The 16,710-nt window shown below is 42.6% G+C and overlaps 1 protein-coding gene across 1 annotated transcript; it reads right to left on the minus strand.

The window, feature by feature from the left end:
- Positions 1–4,426: 4,426 nt before the first annotated feature.
- Positions 4,427–8,750, minus strand: BCDIN3D (BCDIN3 domain containing RNA methyltransferase; the record flags this gene model as incomplete). The annotated part of the gene is given in 3 exon segments (XM_079715320.1): positions 4,427–5,071; positions 8,333–8,629; positions 8,631–8,750. Coding segments are annotated over 3 exon segments (1,062 nt in total).
- Positions 8,751–16,710: the final 7,960 nt, after the last annotated feature.

Genomic DNA, 16,710 nt, shown 5'->3' on the forward strand with positions numbered 1-16,710 from the left:
GCTATATTATTATCTTTTTCTGTTTTCTTTTTTTTCCAGTTTCTAACCAGACCTCTTTTTTTTTTTCTTTTTAATAAATTTATTTATTTATTTATTTTTGGCTGCATTGGGTCTTCGTTGTTGCACACAGGCTTTCTCTAGTTGTGGCGAGCGGGGGCTACTCTTTGTTGTGGTGCGCAGGCTTCTCAGTGCAGTGGCTTCTCTTGTGGAGCACGGGCTCTAGGCACATGGGCTTCAGTAGTTGTGGCACGGGGGCTCAGTAGTTGTGGCTCACGGGCTCTAGAGTGCAGGCTCAGTAGTTGTGGCACAAGGGCTTAGTTGCTCCACAACATGTGGGATCTTACTGGACCAGGGCTTGAACCCTTGTCCCTTGCATTGACAAGCAGATTCTTAACCACTGTGCCCAGTATCCTGGGCAGTCTTTTACCCAATCATATATCTCCCTTTTCTTCTCAGTACTTGAATTTGGGTGCATTTCTTTTTTGTTCACTCATATATTCATTCAACAAGTAATTCTCAGCTGCCAGCCATGTGTCAGACATTGAGCTAGGCTTAGGTATACAAAAATAAGTTGGGCTTGAGGAGCTCAGTCTCCTGGTGGTAGGGAAGAGGCACAGAAACAATTATAATATGATGAGGTAAATACTGTGATAGAGGCCTCTATGCAAAGTCCTCACTAGAATATAGTAACAGATGCAAACTGCTATAGGAGTTGGGGAAGATTTTTGAGAAAATGTAACATCTGAGCCATTTTTAGGACAAACAGTTGAACCACATTGCAAAGTGGGAGAGTTGGGGGAGAGAGAAGGGAAGCCGGAGTTTGTGCTAAGAAGTTCACTGTGGCTGATGTGTAGAGGAAAGGCATGAAGACTAGCACTGTCCTATACAACTTTCTGCAACAATGGACATTTTCTATACCTGTGCTGTCCAATAAGGTAGTCACTAGTCACATAGGGCTACTGAACACCTGAAATGTGGCTAGTAGGACTGAGGAGCTGAATTTTAAATTTTATTTCATTTTCCTTAATTTAAATTTAAATAGCAAGCGGCTACCTTATTGAACAATATTGGTTTAGGCACTGGATAAAGGACAGGACTCCAGGCACTAGGAAACCACTGAAGGTTTTTAAGCATAATACTAGCATAGCTAGATATCTGAGAAAGGGAACACTAGCAGCAAGACAGGATGGATTGGAGGGTAGAGGACTTAACATAGAAACCTTTGGTAGGCATCAGCCACGTGGATGAAATAAGTGGAACTTACATGTTGTTGATAGAATTCACTGGACTTTGTGACTATTTCAATGTGGGAAGTATAAATGAGGAGAATTAACTGAAGTTTGTAGCTTGAGCAATGGGTGGATGCCAACAATTGAGATAGGATTAGGTTTGGAATGAGGGTAATGAGTTTGCTTTTGGGATATGTTGAATTTGAGGTGCCAAAGAACTATCTAGGGGAATATGACTACAAAACAGGAAAAATATTAATCTGGAATTGTGAAGGTGGGGCTTATAACTATTGGGGGTTATTAGCATATAGGTAGTTGTTAAAGGTATGGGAGTGGAGGAACTCATCCCAGGAAAAAAATGTAGAAGAGGACTGGATGGACCCCAAGGAACCCTAAGCATCAAAGTGTGGTCTGTTTCGACTTGCATCATAATCATATGGCATGCCTGTTAAAAAGATTCCTCATTGTGAATGTATTTAATGCCACAGAATATACACTTAAAAACAGTTAAAACTGTACATTTTATGTTACATATATTTTTCCACAATAAAAATTGCAAAAAACCCCAAATCAAACCAAACCAGAATCCTAAGCCCCATTTCTGACCTGAATCAGTTTCTAGAGATGAATCCAGGACTCCCCAGGTAATGCTTATGCAAATTAAAATGTGAACCAATTGCTTAAGGTGTAGAGAGAAACTAAGAGACTGGAAGAGAATCATGGCAGAGAACCAAAGGGAGGGTGATTCAATAAGGAAGGAGTCAATAGTGTTGAATGGTTTCATGGCCCAGGAGGAAGACTGAAAAGAGGCCTCAAAATATGGCATTCAGGTGGCCATTGATGAATGGGAGATGAGGGAGCAGAGGCGGTGGCATGTATTCTTTCAAGGGCTTTGCTCATGTATGGTGAAGAGATGGAGATTGCATAAGGCCGAGAGGGAGACAGGACACAGGAAAAGTTGGTGGTTTTGAAGGTGAGAGAGAACTCAGCATGTTGGTAGGTGGACAGGAAGGTTCAATGAGGCCAAGGAGACACCAAGGGGATCCTTAATAAAATACAATTTGGGAGAGGTAGTAGAGGTTGGGATCTGGAACTTAGGCCAAGGTTATTTGGGTAAAAGCTCACTGGGTAAGTTTAGAAGTGAAAACAAGGGAAGATGAAGGGGTTCAAGGCTGAGGGCAAGAAAAGACTTCCTGGGGCTTCCCTGGTGGCTCAGTGGTTGAGAATCCCCCTGCCAATGCAGGGGACACGGGTTCGAGCCCTGGTCCTGGAAGATCCCACATGCTGCGGAGCGACTGGGCCCGTGCGCCACAACTACTGAGTCCGTGAGCTTAGAGCCCGTGCTCCGCAGCGAGAAGCCACTGCAATGAGAAGTCCGTGCACCGCAATGAAGACCCAACGCAGCCAAAAAAATAAATAAAATAAAATAAATTAATTTAAAAAAGAAAAGACTTCCTGACACAGTAAACAAAAATGGCACTAGTTGGTGGTTAGGTCACCTGCTTAGATTAATGGAGCAGGAATAGAGTCAAGAGCCTGCCTGCAGAAGGGTAAAAGTCTGGAAGAGTCACTAGGATAAAAGTGATCAGGAGCAGCAATATAAAAAGACTGAGAAGTAGTATTAGAGTCTAATTGAGACTGGAAATGGCACCAACCATACAATTATCCTGCACAAAATAGAAAAATTGGTTTTCCTAAATGAAGGTTTTGGTTCCATCCTCCTATTATTTAGGAACTGCTCTGGCTTCTGCTCTCTCTGCATAAAGTTCAAATTCCTTAGTAGGAACTTTTACTAACTTCAAGAAGTCCAACCTCTAATTGGTGGTTCAGACTTTCTTGTTCCCTGTTCCTCCTTCTATAACATCAACTCAGAAAATAATAGGATCTTAGAGATTGTGAAGCTCATCAATCCAATCTCCCTTCTTAGTTAGGTATGTTTTGTTTTTCCATCTTCTCTCCACCAAATCTTCTCTATCTTCCACTTTCCCTTGAAGTGGACTCATGGGTGTTTTAAAAATCAACACCTGCCAGACATCAGTGACACCTATCCCACAGCACTGATGCTGTAGCCATCCAATTGTAGGCTGCATTTTGTGTAGGCTTCTCTGCACGTATTCCCACCCCGATACTGGTGTATGCCCCCCACCTCCATACTGGTGTGCTTTGACAGAGGACACTGACAAAAAAAGTCCTGAATTAACTTACTCGCTGGCATGTTTTCTGTTTTGAGCTTGGGTGAGGTTCTTTTTCTTGAGTTGAAACCTCCATGGGTAGAGTGGTTAAAGGCAGAAATTTCTTTTCTACTCCAGATTCACAGGGCATTCTCAACCATACTCAAGTCACTTTTATTATATATAAAATATAATTGTATATATTCTATACAATCCCACTTCATTCATTTCATTTGTACCGATTGGATTTTGAGTTCATAATTTCATCTTTTAAACATCTTTTAAATGCTAGTCGATGCATCTTGCTTAGTACTGTATCTTAACTGCTGTGCTCAGCCTGGGCATGTTGGAAACTTGACCTGCTCTGGAAAGATGTTCTTCCTACCAAAGCTTCTCCTTTAGCCAGGCCAATGACTTTTCATTCCAGATTGTACTGTGAGGTTTTGTCTCATAGACAGGATGAGTTAGTCTAGAAGAAGCCTGAAGAAGGCAGATCAGATTTAAGGAGCCCAGGGAGGGACATTCTAAGGCTAACCTGGTCTAAGTCTTCCTAAATAACCACCAAAAGCAGCCCTTTGCATATCCCAGAACCAGGATCACTTCCTCTAGGTCATTCCAGATAGGACAGATCATTGCCCCACAGGTATATTCTCCTCAGGGATCATCCCCCCAAATGAGGAAGATGCTGATTCTTTTAATTGCGTGTCCTGGACATTTAAAAAGCTTCTGCCAAGTTTTTTTTTTTTGCGGTATGCGGGCCTCTCACTGTTGTGGCCTCTCCCATTGCGGACGCGCAGGCTCAGTGGCCACGGCTCACGGGACCAACCGCTCCGCGGCATGTGGGATCCTCCCGGACCGGGGCACGAACCCGTGTCCCCTGCATTGGCAGGCGGACTCTCAACCACTGCGCCACCAGGGAAGCCCATCTGCCAAGTTTTAAAGCTGCCTAACTATCAGGAGTTAAGGAGAATGAACTTAATTCTTTGTATAAAAACCCCTTTCAATATCTCTATCCTCCCTCCCATCTCATTGCCTCCAGAATCTTATTCTGTTCCTTTCTTTCCCTTCTTCTATCAGTGATTCAGGGATCGGATGAGTCTCTGTGGCTTGTTTTGCCCTGAAGAGCAGAAGGCTTCGGTCCCAACTGGTGTTGCCGAAGCAGCATACTAATTCCATGCCATGGTCCTGGGTCAAGATCTGCACAATCTGATTAGCCATATCACCTCGGATAGCTAGGGAGCGGAAGTGGTCAAAATCATGGAGGCCCAGCTTCCGGAGACGCCTTGCAGCTGCCCGATAACACTTCCAGGGCTGTGGTTCCACAAGGAGGTAGCAGCACAGGGAAGAAAGGTGGGCCAGGAACTCCCAAAGGCCTTGGTCCCCATGGTTCAGATGAATCCACATGGTTATTGACATGCAGAAGCCAATATCAAAAACTGAGCGTCCAAACTGGCTTAAAAAAGAGCTCAAGAGAACTTTCCGGGTCCTGTGATTCATGAAGTCCAGGGTGATAAAGGTCAAGCCATCAGGAAAAGGGCATTCTTTTTCAGCTCGTTCCACCAGGACTGGATCTATGTCGCAGCAGAGGAGATGGAGTTCTCTTGAGGCATCTGAGCAGGTCTCCCCATCATGTAGGGAAAGGAAATGTTTGTATAGAGCCACACTCAGATCCTAGAGGAATCCAAAAGAGCTTTGTCATTGCAGCTCTCAACCAGTGAATGGAAGAGAAACTTATATCTCTTATCCTCCCATTGAGACTGCCACTTACTCCTGGCATTATAGGATGTAAGGTTGTTAAACTATAGCCTAAGCAGGCTGCCCCCCAAAAGTTTTCCACAAAGCAGGCTCTCAGCGCCCTCCAGGAGTCTCAGACTGTAATGCATCATCTCCATACTTTCCTGACACTGATGGGTTGGTTGTGTGGTTGAAAGTTACAGCCCAATGGATGCAGCAAAGGAGTCCAGAGCAGTATTTTCCAGCTTAAGTAATATGCTGGTAAGCTCACTATCTTTTTCTTTTTTTTGAGTATCTCAGACCCCAGGGAGGAGGAAAAGATTTCAGGAGCATAACCAGTGCTCCTTGACAGGAAGGTGAGGAACAGAGCAAGGACCATCTTATAAAAATCTGCTTCTCAGACCTGTGGTTGGGAAAGTCTGCATTCCAAAGTCTTCATTCAGCCTTCACTCTACAGCTTCAGTTTTGCTACATGTGTTATGTTTCACTGCCCCCTTCTGAGACTTATTCTGCTTTTGCATCCATTACCTGCTGACCTCCTTCTAGCCAAATCCAATGATTTGTGATTTTCACCATCTTAGCACCTTTTTGACTCTTAAACAAGTCATTATTTCCTTTCTCTAACTTTGACTTCTACAACCATTATAACTAACTCAAATTCATGTTCTAATCTGTTCTTTTAAGGCATTTTTATATTCACTACCTCATTTGCTCTGTGCAACAATCCTGTGAAGAAAATATTTATGCCCTTTGTGCAGGTGAAGAAAGTGTGGCTGGAAACAATCCAGATGTCCAATAATAGTAGCATGGATTAAGATGGAATACCAGATAGCAATTAAAAATGAAGGAATTCAGCTCAGTGCAGCAACATGGATGACTCACACAAATACATAATGCTGAGTAAAAAAGCAAGACAAAAGAAAATACATGGCAAGCTTCCATTTATATGAAGTTAGAAAATGGACAAAATTAAACTACACTGTTTATGGATACAAAAATAGCAAGCTATAAAGAAAAGCAAGGAAACAATAATAGTAAAAGTTGGGCTCTCTGGGTGGAGATGGGCGTTTATGAGCAGGGAAAGGCATATGGGAGACTTCTCGGGGCGCTGACAATGTTTTATTCTTGATATAGACAGTAGTCATAAAGATGTCTGCTTTATAATAATTCATAAAGTATGAATTTATGTTTTGTGCAGTTTTCTCTATGTGTGGCATAGTTCACAAAAACCCTGTATTTTAAAAATTATGGTTCAGAGGCTAGTGACTTGTCCAATGTCACATGGTTACTACATGGCAGGATTTAGGCAACATTAAGTTCTTTCCTCCATACCAGGCTTCTCATACTTCAATAGGCTTACACATCACCTAGGGATCTTATTAAAATAAAGATGTTGATTTAGTAGATCTGGGTTGGGGGCGGAGATTCTGTATTTCTAATAAACTTCCAAGTCATGCTGATGCTGTAGTTCAAGGACCACATTTTGAGTAGGAAGATTATGCTGCTTAAAAATTTCTCCCCATCTTTCCATTTATTTCTCTGCCGTCTTCCCCCTCCTATCTGATCTTGGGTGTGCCCCATGTTTGACCAGTCATTTCATCACATCAGTCCCTCCTCTACCACATCTCTTAATCCTCTCCATCCTCAATTCGCCAATCCTAGAGACCCCTGGAAGCTTAAAAAAGAAAACACAGACTCAAGGGCGCAATCCCCAAGATCCTGATTCAGTAGGTCTAGAGTAGGGCCTAGGAGTTTCTAAAATCTAAAATTCTAAAAACAAAGCACCCCCCCAAGTTATCGCACATCTATATTATGAAGCTGCTAAAAAAGACTGTAGTGACATGGGTGATCTCCAAATTATTAAATGAAAAGCAAGGTGCAAAAGAGTGTGCTATTATTTGTAAGGTGTATACTCAAGAAATTATAAGCAGCAGTTGCCATTGTGTACGAGAAGAGGATTTATGGTCAGGAGTAGAGACTTGCTTTTTACTATATGCCCCTTTGTATTTTGAATTTTTTTGGGGGGGGTCTTATCAAGTGCAAGCATCTTTTCTTAAGTGCAAAATAAAAAACTCCCTAAATGTACAGCCAGGTTTGGGAACCACTGCCCTAGTTAACTGCAACTATGTCCTGGCCCCTAAGGTACACGTATACTACTTTCAACTTTAAAATCTCCTGTAGTTTCCTAATGCTTTTCATGAAATCCCAAGTCTTAAACCCAGTCTCTTTTCCCCTTTGATCTGCTATATCATCACAGTAGAGAAATGCTTGCAAGGGACAGCCAGACACCCACCCATCTGCTCATTCCAGCTTTTTAGCCTGTGTCCAAATGTCTCCCTCCCATTTACCAGCCGTGTGCCTACAGCCCTCAACCCTCTACCAAATTCTCTTCTGCCTAAGGCCAGAAACACGATAAAATTCTCCTCATCCCCTCCCACTCCTGGTCTGGAATGGAGTGAGGGTACTAACTTTTTTAAGCATTTGTAATCATAGGGTCAGAATGCCTGCTCCTCTAGGATATCCTAGTGGCTACAAATAGGTGTCAGAGAGACATTTCGCTATTTTGCTTGCGGTTTGACTATAATCATTCTTACGCCTAAAAATACTTTGCGGTAAGAAAATGTGGCAATGCCTTCCTCCCGCAGGATGTTTTATTTTTCTTTCTCGATCTTCTTCACTGTACTCGGCCAACTGATTGCTTTTAAAATAAATATCCACTTGGCTCCAGGGTCCATTCTGCACCGTTTCACACTAATCTTAATTCCAGGCATGATTCTGTCACCCTTGGCTCCCAGTAAACCAATCCCAACCCCACGCTCCCAAACTTGGGTCTCGGGAAGTCCCCTCTCCCCCAGCCAGGTCGCCAGCCACGCTGGACAGGAGGCAAGCGCTGGAAGCCCAGGCACAGTGGCCCTTCCCACCCGGCGTTCTGCCAGGGGGCCGCAAGCGCGGAGGCGGGGACGCACGAATTCGGAACGTAATTGAAAACGATTCCTCCCCAAGATTCCTAAAAGAGATAGTGCTGGGACCCTAGAGATGAGGTAGCAGCAGCAGCACGGGGTCGAACACTACGCCTTTAAACTCATTTTGGGAAAGTTGTGAGGGGTCTGGTGCCACGCCCAGGCCGGAACCCCAGTGGATGTGAAGGCTGCCAACCTCTCGGCTCGACCGACGTCCGATCCCTCCCCCGTCACTCACCCCGGAGTTACACCCCACGTCGAGCCCCAGGATCGGCCTTGTCTCGGGCCTCTGAGGGAAGAGCCGGCGAAGCAGCTCTGGAGGCAGGAGGCGGAGCCGTTGCTCTGGAGGGTGGAAGCGGGAATAATGAGGGAAATTTCCGAATGGGGCGGCCCCGGGTTCCAGAACTCGCGGTTCTTCTTCCGCCGCGGTCTTTTCAACGCCCCCGGTGGCTTGCTTCATGGACGCCGCCATTAGTCTCAGTCTGGCCTCGGGGTCCCCTCGGAACCGGAAGTCGGGAACCTGCGGGCTCGGCGAGCCGCGGTCCGGGCTCCAGCGCGCCTGCGCTGCATGGCAAAGGCGAGTGACTATAAAGGTGGCCTACCCTGAGCCAGCGCAGAAGCTTGGGGTTTGCGCTGGCGTGTGGAGCCATCGCCATAACCTGGGAGGTGGTTAGTAATATTATCCCGTTTTTCTGGTGAAACAAGCTCAGAGAGGTTGAGTGACTTGCTCAAGCTGACATAGTTTCAACTTGGGCTACCCAGAACAAGGAATTTGTTGGTACTTGGAAGTCACTTTTGGTCCACCTTCCTTCCTTTACAAATGCATGTGAGATCCAGAGAGTAGGAATTACTTGTCCAGGGTCACACGCGAATCTGTGACGCTGGAACTTCACTCGGTTCATCCTGCGATGCCAGGAACTATGGGTCACTCGAGGTGCCAGAAGACCCAGATGGCCCTGCCTGCCACATGGGTCAGGTGGACAGGGGCAACTGTAGACTGTGAGCTCTTGAGAGACAAGGACTATGCCTTACGAGCCGGTACTTAAAGAGTGCTTACCAGGCGCTAGACACCTTTCTAAGCCCTTTACACGTATTTATTTAATTCTCACACCAACCCTGTGAGGAAAGAACGGTAACTAATATCCCTTTTATATAGATGAGGACATTGGGGCACAGCGAAGCTAGTAACTTGCCCAAGGTGTTGCAGTTAGAAAGGATAGTACCAGGATTTGACCCAGGCACTTTGGCTCCAGAGGATGTACTTGCAACCATTATGTTATTCTCAGCCTGAATCCCTTATACCTGCCATAATGCCTGACCCAAGGATGCTTAATTAAGTATATGCTGAATGAAAACTCAATATCTACAAATGGTATTGAGAAAACTGGATATTCATATGCAAAAGAATGAAAGTAGACCCTTACACAAAAATCAACTCAAAATGGATTAAATGTAAGACCTGAAACTGTATATCTCCTAGAAAAAAAACCATAGGGGAAAGGCTTCAAGACTGATCTTGGCAATGATTTCATGGATGTGATGCCAAAAGCACAGACAACAAAAGCAAAAATAGACAAGTGGGACTACATCAAACTAAAAAGCTTCTACACAGCAACAGAAACCACTGACAGTAAAAAGGCAACCTATGGAATGGGAGAAAATATTTGCAAGCCATTTATCTGATAAGGGATTAATTTCCAAAATATATAAGGAACTCCTACAAATCAAAAGCACAAAAACCAATAACTTGATTTTTTTTTTAATGGGCAAAGGACTTGAATAGACAGTTTTCCAAAGGAAGACGTACAAATGACCAACAGGTATATGAAAAGATGTTCAGTGTCACTAATCATCAGGGAAATGCAAATCAAAACCACAATGAGATATCATCTCACACCTGTTAGGGTGGCTATTATGAAAACAAAAACAACAGACAAGAGGTATTGGCAAGGATGTGGAGAAAGTGGAACGCTTGTGCGTTGTTGGTGGAAATGTAAAATGGTGCAGCCTCTATGACAAACAGTATGGATGTTCCTCAAAAAATTAAAAATAGAACTACTACATGATCCAGCAATCCCATTTCTGGGTATTTATCCAAAAGAATTGAAATCAGGATCTCGGAGAGATATTAGTGCTCACATGTTCATTGTGACACTGTTCACAATAGTCAACACGTGGAAATGACTTAAATGTCCATCTGCAGATGAATAGATAAAAGAAATGTGGTATATACATACAGTAGAATATTATTCATCTTAAAAAAGAAGGAAACCCTACCATATGTGACAAAATGGATGAACCTTGAGGACATTATGCTAAGTGAAATAAGCCAGTTACAGAAGGACAATTACTGCATGATTCCACTTATATAAGGTATCTAAAATAGTCAAACTCACAGAAGCAAAGACTAGAATGGTAGTTACCAGTGGCTGGGGTGAGGGGAAGGGGGACTTACTAGTCAACTGGTATAAAGTTTCAGTTATGCAAGATGAATACATTCTAGAGATCTGCTGTACAACCTTGTGTCTATAGATAACAGTACTGCACTGTACACTTAAAAACTGGTTAAGAGGGTAGAGCTCATGTTAAGTATTCTTGTTGCAATGAAATAAAGTTAAAAAAAAAAACCCAAACTCCATACAGGATGCAAGTAGGCAACTAAAGCCAGGTCTGATTTGGGAAAACTGAAAAGGAAGAAAGAAGAGAACTGAACTGAAAGAGACCTGGTGGAATGGAACTAGGCAAAATGTGGGCTGAGCCAGAGATAAGAAAAAAAACTGAGCTGGTAAGAAACTGTGCTGAAGGGGCAGGATGGGGCATGGCATTGGCCTAGGTAGCAGGTTCAAGTCAGCAGCCAGGATGGGCCAGAATATCCAGCAGGTTCAGCCAGGGGTCTGCAGAGTTGTGCTGACCTCTCCCCACCTGACCAGCCATCTTCAGGGGGCCTCCAGCTTCATGAGGCCAGCGATTTGCCGAACTTCTTCCAAGGACTGAAGCATGACTTCTGCAGACAGTACCATCAGAAGTTAAAATAGGCCCTGTCCCTTTTCCTCTCAATTTTTACTTCATACTTTCATCTCTGTCTGACCTATCAGACAGAGAGGACATAAGTTAATGACCAAAAGTCACAGTGGGATTGAATTTACCACAATATTCTGCACAACTTCTAGAAAAAGGGGGGCAGGGGAGGGTGGGGGAACAGCAGCACCACCATTTCTCTCCCGTGTCTGACAGATTTTGGTGAGCTGAACTTACCCCTTTTTGTCACTAGATGACGCTAGCACAAACACTCGGCAACCCTTAATTTCCAAAGAGCAGGGATCACCTTGCTTTTGTAGGCAGTTTTTTCTTTGCCTGTTTAAACACAGTATATATATATTTGCCAGTAAAGAGTTTAATTTCATCAAGGACACGGGCATGGTTTTTGAGTTCTCAAAACACTGTTCACCTGAAAAGAAATAGGCAACAGTCCTAGGTGGTGAATGGCAGGCTCCTCATGACCCTGGGAGCCTCAAGAAGTAAAGATAGGAGTGGGCCTGGTAATGTTATTGGGGACCTGAAATGCCTTAGAGGTGAGCCCATAAAGAGGCATTAGAGTTTGACTCACTCCGGGGACTTTTTGAACCTGTGCCCATTTTTCAGAGCCTGATCAGCCCAAGTGACCTGACAATGCTTAGCTGGAGCCTGGGGCCTGAGTAACCAGCCCTAATACCTCAAATAGCTGTAATAGCACCTAAGAGCATGCTCTGCACTGCAGTTGGCTAGATTTTGTGGAGCCTGATGCTTATACAATTGTGCGGGTGGGCAATGCTTTAAAGAAAAAAATTACAAACAAAGATAGGTATGAAAGTGAATATTTACAATGAGAAAATAAATCACAACAAATTACAATTTTTAAAAAGCTGACAAATACCACAAACATCACAAAAAATCCCATAATAGTTTGATGAATCAAATCCCATCAATAGTTTGATGAATCAAATCAAACTTGAATATTACTATTTTCTTACATTTTTTGGCTGCATACTCTTTGATTGCTTCTTCACATGGTAATGATTTGAAAATACCATTTTACTAAGAGGACTAGAAAGATGATTCAGTCTTATCAAATTTGTCTTTTTATTATTTGATCATTTAGAAAAGTTTCTTTCAGGTTCACAATTTGCTATTGGCAATGTCATGTAAATGTTTAGGTTTGTTATCAAATTGGGGAAAAACCTTGATCAAGTTTCTTTCATCTAGGAGCTATACAATCTCAGAGCATTTCAAATTTTCTTGTGCAGGGACTATGTTCTTCAAATTGACTACGTTTACTAGCCAATTTGTCTTTGAAAACCTCATTATAAATAGTGAATTATGAGTTTTTTATTATTTGCATTGATATCAATAATTTGTGTCAAGTCATCAAAAGGTGTTAAGATAGTAGTTTTGATAATTTGTATTTTGAACAGTTCTTATCAAAAGAGAAAAGAATGCATATATAATGATATTTGCTGTGTTATTGAGTATATTGCTGACACAACAAAACTTGTTTTGACTGGATGTCAATAAGCACAGGATCCTCTGCTTATATTTTTGTACAGCTGACAAGCGGAAGAGTTTTCTTCAGACTAGCTTCTGGCCTCATACATTTCTTTTTTTTTTTAAAGAAAATGTGTTTATTTTCTCAATATATATTCTTTTGTTAAAATTAATTTTTATTGGAGTATAGTTGATTTACAATGTTAGTTTCAGGTGTACAGCAAAGTGAATCAGTTATACAAATACATATATCCACTCTTTTTTAGAGTCTATTCCCATATAGGTCATTACAGAGTACTGAGTAGAGTTCCCTGTGCTATACAGTAGGTTCTTATTAGTTATCTATTATATATATAGTAGTGTGTATATGTTAATCCCAATCTCCCTATTTATCCCTCCCCCTGCCTTCCCTCTTGGTAACCATAAGTTTGTTTGTTTCCTACATCTGTGACTCTATTTCTGTTTTGTTTAGGTTCATTTGTACCATTTTTTTAGATTCCACGTAGAAGTGATATATGATATTTGCCTTTCTCTGTCTGACTTCGGCTTCATATATTTTCAAAACTTGATTTTCTTCTACTCCCACACACTTCTGGTGCCAGGTGCAGTAGGACACATTTAGACCTTGATTTGAACTCTGGCCTAGCACCTTCAGGTTGCAACTTCAGGTGAGTCAGCCCGGTGGGCAGATAAGAGATTCCTGGAGCTATTCCTTCATCTGGGCATCAGGAAATAGTTGTAATAGGTCAACTATGCATGGAAGTGACTGTAAACCATGTGAATAGATCCCAAACAGAGCATATCCCCAACTAAACTTCCCCTTAGCTGGATTCCAAGAATGCCTGTGGCCATTCCAGTGCCATCTAACACAAGGGGAAATGTGAAGGAGGGAAGTCAAAGTGGAAACAGCAGTCGTAATCAACTGCAATTAAAATACCTTAACTTTGTCAAATTGTGTAAAATCAAATGACCTTGTAAACACTTAGAAAAATTTGTAAGGCCTTGGAAGGGTCCTGGGTATGAGTGAGGACCCTGAAGGTTGAGTTACATTAGCTTCATGGTAAATCCATCTCTGTCCTGCACAGAACATGTATCCAAGTACAGTTAAAATGAAGAAGTATATGTAGAATTTGAAATAACCAAGTTAGGAGCTATTCACATGCATAATGGCGTCTATGGCCTCCCAAGGAACCTTGCGCAGCTGACATCCTGGCCCATGGTCCAGTCCATCCTACCCTCCCATCCTGTCCCTCTCTAATCACACCCCAGAGCTTCTGCTCAGTTCCTGCTCTCCCACCTCACTCACTACCTCCAGCTGGGGTTTGGGGGGCCTCAGAACTGATGGTTAAGCAGGAATTTAAGCATATTTTAAAATATTAAATCTCTTTTCTCCCAGAAACAATGTTCCAATAAGGGACTCATACCTGGACTTTTGGAACACAAACCATCTATAAATGGAGAATTTACTTTTTATTATGGTTGAGAAATTCTGCAATTAATCCTTGTAGATTTTTTTTTTTTTTTTTTGCGGTACGCGGGCCTCTCACTGCTGTGGCCTCTCCCGTTGCGGAGTATAGACTCCGGACGCGCAGGCTCAGTGGCCATGGCTCACGGGCCCAGCCGCTCCGTGGCACGTGGGATCTTCCCAGACCGGGGCACGGACCTGTGTCCCCTGCATTGGCAGGTGGACTCTCAACCACTGTGCCACCAGGGAAGCCCAATCCTTGTAGATTTTTAAACCACTTGGAAATAATATCCATACAATTTATATATGTATGGATATGTAAACCTCTCATTTTCAGATGAGGAAACTGAGACGCAGGAGGTAAAGGCAATTTCTCCAAAGCTGGAACCGAATTAGTGAGGGTAGGTTAAGTGCTGTAACAAACAACCCCCAAATCTCAGTGGCTTACCACAATAAAGGTTTATTTCTCCCTCATGTCTCAATTCAATGTGAGTCAAGCGTAGGGTGGAGGGGGCCTCTGCTTCTCAGAGACTTCATGGACCCATCTAGAAGCTTTAAAAAAACATCTGGAAACATTAAAAAACATCTGGAAACATTTCACTGGAGGCAAATAAACACATGAAGAGATGTTAAACATCACTAGCCATTAAGGAAATGCAAACTAAAGCCACCATGAGCTATCCCTATACATCTATTAGAACAGTGAAAATAAAAACATATTGACAACACCAAATGCTTGAGTTCTTGGATGCAGAGAAATTAGATCTGTCATGTATTGTTGGTAAGAATGTCAAATGGCACAGGCATTCTGGAAAATAGTTTGGCAGATTCTTAAAAACAAACAAACAACAACTGGAATTGGGAGGAATGAGGATTAACTGTTAACGGACATGGAGTTTCTTTTGGGGGGACAAAATGTTCTAAAATTAGATTGTGGTGATGGTTTATTCATACCTTCTAAATATATGAAAAAAATATTAAATTGTACCCTTTATTTATTTATGTTTAAATATTTATTTATTTATTTATTTATTGGCTGCATCGGGTCTTAGTTGTGGTGCACCGGCTCCAGAGCATATGGGCTCAGTAGTTGCGGCATGCGAGATCTTAGTTTCCCGACCAGGGATTGACCGGTCTCCCCTGCGTTGCAAGATAGACTCTTAGCCACTGGACCACCAGGGAAGTCCCTAACTTGTACACTTTGAATAGGTGAATTATATGGTATGTGAATTATATCTCAATAAATCTGTTCTTTAAAAAATGAACATACACTTACCATATGACCCAGCAATCACACTCCGGGGCATTTATCCTAGAGAAATGAAAACTTATATCCACACAAAACTTTTATGTGACTGTTCATAGTGGCTTTATTTGTAGTAGCTAAAAATTGGAAAGAACCAATATGTCCTTCAGTAAGTGAATGGTTAAACAAACTGTGGTACATCTATAGCATGGACTATTACTCAGTGATAATAAGGAATGAACTACTGATACCTGCAACAATTTGGATGGATGTTAAAGCATTATGCTGAGTGGAAAAAAACTCAAAAAATACAAACTATATGGTTCCATTTATATAACATTTTCAAAATGAAAAAATCATAGAAAAATGGAAAACAGATCAGTGGTTTGCTAGGGTTAGAGGGGTGGATGTGACCATAACATCGTGGCTTAATAGAGATGTTTGTGGTGGTGGAATGGTTCTGTATCTTGATTATAGCGGTGGCTACATGAATCTATTGATAAAATGTCACAGAACTATTTACACACATTGTACCAATGTTAATTTCCAAGTTTAGGTAGTGTGGTATAATTATATAAGATGTAATCATTGAGGGAAACAGTGAAGTGTACAGGGGACCTCAGCATACATTTTTGTGACTTCCTGTACATCTATAATTGTTTCGAAATAAACAGTTAAAAAAATAAGAGGAATTATTAGAGAATCAATATAGGAAGCAGTTACACCCTCACCCTCTCCACCACCCAATGTAGCCATCTATGCCCCCGCCTGCCTCTAACCCTGGCAGCAAAGTGGACAGGGTAAAATAGAGAATCTCTGGTCTGTAGGACACCAGCCCACTGGAGGCAAGGATAACCTGCTGCAGGCTTAAGTGAAAGTTTACACAGTGAATGTTGAAAACCCCAGATTTCTCGCCCTACCACTTTCCAGATAACTGGCAGCCAGGGTTACACCCTTCAAGTGGGAGGTCTGGAGGGCCTACTTGGGGAAACTTTTTACTTTTTTCTTTTTTTAATTTATTTATTTTTTGGCTGCATTGGGTCTTTGTTGCTGCGTGAGGCTTTCTCTAGTTGTAGGGAGCAGGGGCTCCTCTTCATTGTGGTGCGTGGGCTTCTCATTGTGGTGGCTTCTCCTGTTGCGGAGCATGGGCTCTAGGCACACGGGCTTCAGTAGTTGTGGCGCACCGGCTCAGTAGTTGTGGCTCGTGGGCTCTAGAGTACAGGCTCAGTAGTTGTGGCACAAGGGCTTAGTTGCTCTGCAGCATGTGGGATCTTCCTGGACCAGGGCTTGAACCCTTGTCCCCTGCATTGACAGGCAGATTCTTAACCACTGTGCCACCAGGGAAGCCCTGCTTGGGGAAACTTACTGACATCTGGGGTTTCTC

This window comes from Hyperoodon ampullatus (assembly GCF_949752795.1).
Source record: "Hyperoodon ampullatus genome assembly, chromosome: 11".
NCBI lineage: Eukaryota > Metazoa > Chordata > Mammalia > Artiodactyla > Ziphiidae > Hyperoodon > Hyperoodon ampullatus.